The following is a 6,000-nucleotide window of genomic DNA, read 5'->3' on the forward strand; positions in this document are numbered from 1 at the left end:
CTGTACAGCAGCAGATCAATAGTGTTTGTGGGCTGCTGTCAGTGAGCGCTGGCTGGGCTGAAGTGGCGTGAGGAGCACCTGCTCTCTGTCTTAATGTCAGCCATCTACTCTACCTCCCCGTCAACCACACAGAGAGAGAGAGGGAGAGAGAGAGGGAGAGAGAGAGAGAGAGAGAGAGAGAGAGAGAGAGAGAGAGAGGGAGGGAGAGGGAGAGAGAGAGAGAGAGAGGGAGAGAGAGGGAGAGGGAGGGAGAGAGAGGGAGGGAGAGAGAGAGAGAGGGGGGGGCGTGATCCACCAGCCGCCATGACATGGACACACGCACAGACACACACGCACACGCACACACACACACACAGATGTACATGCATACACACATGCATCCGCGCATGCGCACACACACACACACACACACACACACACACACACACACACACACACACACACACACACACACACACACACACACGCACACACGCACACACACACACACACACACACAGCTATTGCCGCCGCATGGCATAACCACCCTCATCTCACGCTGTCATTCAGACAGAGATATGAGGACGCAATTAGACCTCATTTGCCGCCGTTATAAGTCATGTGTCTCGTGTACAAGGCAGTGAGTGAGTGAGCATGTGTGTGTGTGCGTGCGTGTGTGTGCATGTACATCTATGTGTGTGTGTGTGTGTGTGTGTGTGTGTGTGTGTGTGTGTGTGTGTGTGTGTGTGTGTGTGTGTGTGTGTGCTCGCGAGCATTTGTCTCCTGTTCTTCCCTGCTGTAGAATTCCTGCAGTCCTGCACTGTGCATTTTAGGACACTGCAGATAAAAAAGTTGCATCAAACTTTCTCCCCAGGGGATTGTGAGCAGAAGCGGGAGGAAGAGACAGGAGGAGAATGTGTGTGTGTGTGTGTGTGTGTGTGTGTGTGTGTGTGTGTGTGTGTGTGTGTGTGTGTGTGTGTGTGTGTGTGTGTGTGTGTGTGTGTGTGTGTGTGTGTGTGTGTGTGTGTGTGTGTGTGTGTGTGTGAGTGTGAGTGTGTGCGTGTGTGTGTATGACTTTGTGTAAGTCTCACGTCTATATCCTCCATTAGACATTGCTGCATACTGAAATAGCCTCAGTCTGGCAGTGATATGCCGACGTTCTCTAACCCCCACAGCCTTTATGTCAAATCCGTTGACAGAATCCTGTAGTCTACATCACTACCCGCCCTCAAAACAAACTCTATCCCCCCCGTCATATGGTCGAGAGGTTTTTTTTTTTTTTTTTGGGAGGAGGACCTTGAATAAAAACAGGAGCTAATCAGAAGCTACCAAAGGATAGCGATCCAACCTTCCCACTCCCGAGAACCAAGGCCGTAGCCATGGAGCCAACATGGGGAGGTGAATCAGTTCCTGCCATTCTATTATACTGTACAAATTCACAAACACATGGGGCGATGTGTTATATGCTTTCTTTAAAACAATAAGGTCTAATGACACTGTTTTTCTCATTTCCTGATTGCGCAACATCTGCATGTGCTTTCTAGGTATGTCTTGAGTGGATATAACACCATGGATCCATGGGATCATGATGCCAGTTGGACAGTGACAGATGGTTTCATGGGGTAACTAAAGGAGCACAAACAGACTTATCTAGTTAAAAAGTGTCATAGTATGCATAAATAAGAGCTATCATAAACATGAGGCATGGTTGTGCCCTCCTTCATATGAAAATCTTGAACTTAGAAATAGCCACTAAAAAATGGGCGAATTAGAACAAAGCCTGCTTGTGATGTCAGATATCGCAAAGCCATTGAAGTTCAATTGTGGTTGCCAAAGAGGGCGCCATTTAGTCAAACGGACCATTTCAATACCCATTGCGTATAAGTCGCAGGACAGTGTTTTATGTAAGTTAAAGGTGACATAGAATGGAAATATTTTTTTTTCTTGGTTTTCATGAATTATGAGAGGTTGTGCATAAACAAAGAGCTATCATGAACATGAGGCATGGTTGTGCCCTCCCTCATATGAAAATCTTGAACTTAGAAATAGACACAAAAAAATGTCAAAGAGGGCGCCATTTAGTCAAACAGACCATTTCAATACCTAGCCTAAATAAATGGTTTTAATTAGTCTTGTAAAATTGCAATTGAGTTTAGTTTTTTAAATCAAAGTTCAATATATACTATTTTAACATCAGAGAACAATTGAGTGCAATACTCAATTCATCCATTCTATGTCCTCTTTAAAAGAAACAAAACCATATTAACACCATATTAACTGCACCCCTGTATTAACCCCATAGCTGAGGAAATGTTGCAAAATCAATGCATAAGCTGCGGCTAATAGTCTGGAAATTACGGTAAATGAGGCAGTGGCTCCTTGCGTTAACACTAGCTTCACACAGGAGGTTTTATAACTAAAACTCCTCACTCCAGTAGAGTGCACTGATCGTGGTGAGATGGGAACAGTATGCAGTCCTGGTTGCACCGGCTCCTTCGCTCAACACAACACACTCCTCAAGCGCACCAAGAGAGAACGACCTGACAAAGCACTACTGTGTCTACCCATCTCCGTCCATTTTCCGAGAGCATTTTAATGTTGGTGAAGGTGTTCTGCTTGATTTTATGCTAAATGAAATCTGTCAAGGAAAGGCTTGAGGCAATCCCTTCTTTTTTTGTTGAAATTCCTCTGTTGTGACACGTTCAATCTTTGAGCAAAAAGGTTGAGTTGCAAAAAAAAAAAAAGGTACAGTTTACCTTTCCCATCACACTTTCAACACGCAGCCCCCCCTCTCCTCATCCCCCACTTCTAGCTCTCCATAGGCCTGCTCTTTCTCTTTCTTTCGCTCTCCTCCTCTCTTTCTCAATCGCTTCCATGCATCCATTCTTTCATGCATTCAATGCCACAAAGCAGAACCTGTTGATATTTTGTAAAGCTTGGAATGAGTCACTGTACTCAACCACACACACAGACACACACACACCACAGTGTTATTTGAACAGCTGTGTCTGTGCTAGGCGTGTTTATTACTGGCATTGTCGTCGCACTGGCCTGTCATTTTTTTCCCCTCCATTCTTCTCCCAAATCTCTATGGCAAAGAGAAGAGGAATTTCACTCGTTAACCTTAAGGGAGGGAGGGGGGACATTCCCATGGTCAGTGGCCGGCTGGCGGTCATCTCTCGGAGACCCCTCTCACCACCTATACGGTTCTCTCTCTCTGTCTTTCTGTCTGTCTGTCTGTCTTTCTGTCTCTCCCCATCACACACATGCACATGCACACACAAACGCACGCAGCCGCGCACACACACACCAAAGAGATGAGCTCCCTTCATCCAAAATGACAACTGAAAGATAAACTCAGCGTGTGGATGTGTGTTTAACACGCACACATACACACACCCCACACACACACACACAAATCCCACGCACACACGCACACACACACAGTATACACGCACCCCACAAAGACTGACTCACTTCCACTGTAGCAAACCTGTATTTTAAAGTCAACCGAGCATGTTATCCAGCTAACCACCCACTTTGATTTGACAAGAGCATTAGCACGAATGCGTAGACACACGCACACTGGCACGGCAGCGCACCACTCCGCAACACTGACTCCCCAAACCCCGAGGATGAAGGGAGACGACAGCGATGAAGGCGCCTTATGTAAATCACATGTCCAGCCAAAAGATCTCCCTCCGCGATAAATAAACCAGTGGAACAGACGGAGGAGAGAGGACGGGGGTTACTGTGCGTGGCTGAGCGCAAGCTATCGCCGGCAGAGCTGAAGCTCGAAGCGGCGGCCGACAACAGGAGCCCGAGCCGAGCCGACTCTCCCAACACCAGCGCGACTAAGACTGGTGAGGCTGAATCAGGCCTATGCGCTTTAAAGGGAACAAAAGAAAACAAAAGGCTTGGCACAACACAAGTCTTTTTACAGAAAGCCGAAAGTCGACCAAAAAAAAAAGCCTGTGAGTCCTCTGTGAGTCATGTCCTAATCCTCCTCCTTCTCCCACTCTCTCTCTCTCTCTCTCTCTCTCTGTCCCTCCTCTCATTGATGTCCAGTGTTTTACCGCAGACACACAGGTAGTCAGTCAAAGGACTCAACATTTTCCTGAAGGAGGAGTGATCCAAATAAGCCCTCACCGCACCCTGCTAATAGCCTCGATGAAGCGAGAGAGACACTGCTCGCAGCTGCCAGGTTTCACAAGTGTGACATGCTTGCTGGTGTCTACGCCACCAGTCTCCATCACACAGGGAAAGGTCAGGGGTCACTTACCCAGGGTTCTGGACATCACCGGGAGCGCAGAGCTCAGGACCAGGATGGACACACAGCAACCAATGATCTGCAGGAGAGAGAGAGAGGGGAGAGCAGACTCACGTTATCACTCATCATCACTGGCCACTTATGTCCAGAGGTTACTTGGGGTCAAACAAAAGTTCTTTCACTGCTTTACACCGGGTTTGACCTGCTAGGTCGAGTTTTGCTGAGCGTGTGGTTGTGTGGTGGTAGATTGAGGGTTAACGACAACTGTTTAGATTTCACTTTCAGATTATATGTTCCCTGTAGTTGGCGCTGCCTAAGTGTGATTTATTGATAACACTGAAAAAAAAAAAAAAAACCTCCAGACTGGTTCAAGGCAACAGTGATTCAGTAGTTTGCCTGAACTGGAATAGCATAGCGTAGGTAAATATGTCCTATGGTACCTGCTTCTTGAAAACAAAGTAATTTGCTTATTTGTTTAAACACAATCAATCATAACTATGAATTGAGAAAGGCGAGACCGCAGAGTGTGTGCACTTGCATGTTTGCTTGCACCACACACACACACACGGAGAGAGGGAGATGCAGACAAACACACACACACACACACACACACACAAAACTTAAGAGTGCACGTGGATTGTGGAGATTGTGCAATTAGTGCTCCTGAAGTTGCTCATTACTAGGTTCTTTCATAGCATTGGCCAACTCATTAACAACTGAATGCAGGCCTCCAGTGGACACACACACACACACACACACACACACACACACACACACACAAAGTCTTTATCAGTCACTTTCCCTTTTTCTCTAAGCCCAACAAACAAACATTTGGCACCATCAAGCGAACCGCTCGCAGACGTCTTGACTGAAGAGGAGCACAAGCCCAATGGAAAAGGAGGGAGTGGGATATATGCAAAAATGGGTGAATGTGAGGGGAGAGGGGAGAGGGGAGAGGGGAGAGGGGAGAGGGGAGGCCTAACGATCAAAAGCCACGAAGCCCCTGTGAGAGCAAGAGTGAGAATCACCGCATCAACAACAAAAAAAAGAGTGGTTAGAAAAACAGATATGGCCTCACTAGAAATGCAGCAACAGCAAGGCACAACCACCAAACTGAAAATAACAGTGGCAGGCAAAAAAAAAAAAAAAAACAGTGAAAGGAATGTATGTGAATGTGTGCGTGTTTGAGTGTGTGTGTGTGTGTGTGTGTGTGTGTGTGTGTGTGTGTGTGTGTGTGTGTGTGTGTGTGTGTGTGTGTGTGTGTGTGTGTGTGAGAGAGAGAGAGAGAGAGAGAGAGAGAGAGAGAGAGAGAGAGAGAGAGAGAGGGCGTAGGAGAAAGAAAGACACCAAATGACAGCTGGGCAGTAGAGAGCCGTGTCCATCTGCCGTGCGAGCCCTTACCGCGGTCATGGTGGTGTCGTCCTTGCAAGGCGTGAGGCCCTTGAAGATGCGGAGGCTGTAGAAGCCCACTACAGAGGACACCAGCAGGTAGCTGAGCGAGCAGGAGTCAAGGAAGTCACACACACACACACACAAACATGCACACTCACACACACACACACACACACAGACACACACACACACACACACACACACACACCCCAGTTTAACCCCACAACAGATAGCATGTCCACGTCCCAGACAGGAAGGATACAACATCAAGATGATCTCCACCACGGCCTGCACGACCCCAAACGTAGACAAGGAGGCATTACCAATCCCACGGTCCTGAGGAGAGAGAGAGAGAGAAG

The 6,000-nt window shown here is 47.3% G+C and overlaps 2 protein-coding genes across 2 annotated transcripts in view; one reads left to right on the forward strand and one right to left on the reverse strand.

Moving 5' to 3' along the window:
- Positions 1–6,000, forward strand: part of rnf32 (ring finger protein 32) — a 39,964-nt gene that overhangs the window by 23,380 nt on the left and 10,584 nt on the right. The window lies entirely within an intron of this gene.
- The window catches only part of lmbr1 (limb development membrane protein 1), a 53,306-nt gene that overhangs the window by 9,301 nt on the left and 38,005 nt on the right, over positions 1–6,000 (reverse strand). The window contains exons 13-15 of the mRNA XM_062521261.1: positions 5,904–5,977; positions 5,651–5,741; positions 4,262–4,328 (exon numbers count right to left, since the gene is read on the reverse strand). Of these exons, the coding sequence (XP_062377245.1) occupies positions 4,262–4,328; positions 5,651–5,741; positions 5,904–5,977 (232 nt within the window). The remainder of the gene's footprint in view (positions 1–4,261; positions 4,329–5,650; positions 5,742–5,903; positions 5,978–6,000) is intronic.

Source organism: Sardina pilchardus, chromosome 19 (assembly GCF_963854185.1).
Source record: "Sardina pilchardus chromosome 19, fSarPil1.1, whole genome shotgun sequence".
NCBI lineage: Eukaryota > Metazoa > Chordata > Actinopteri > Clupeiformes > Clupeidae > Sardina > Sardina pilchardus.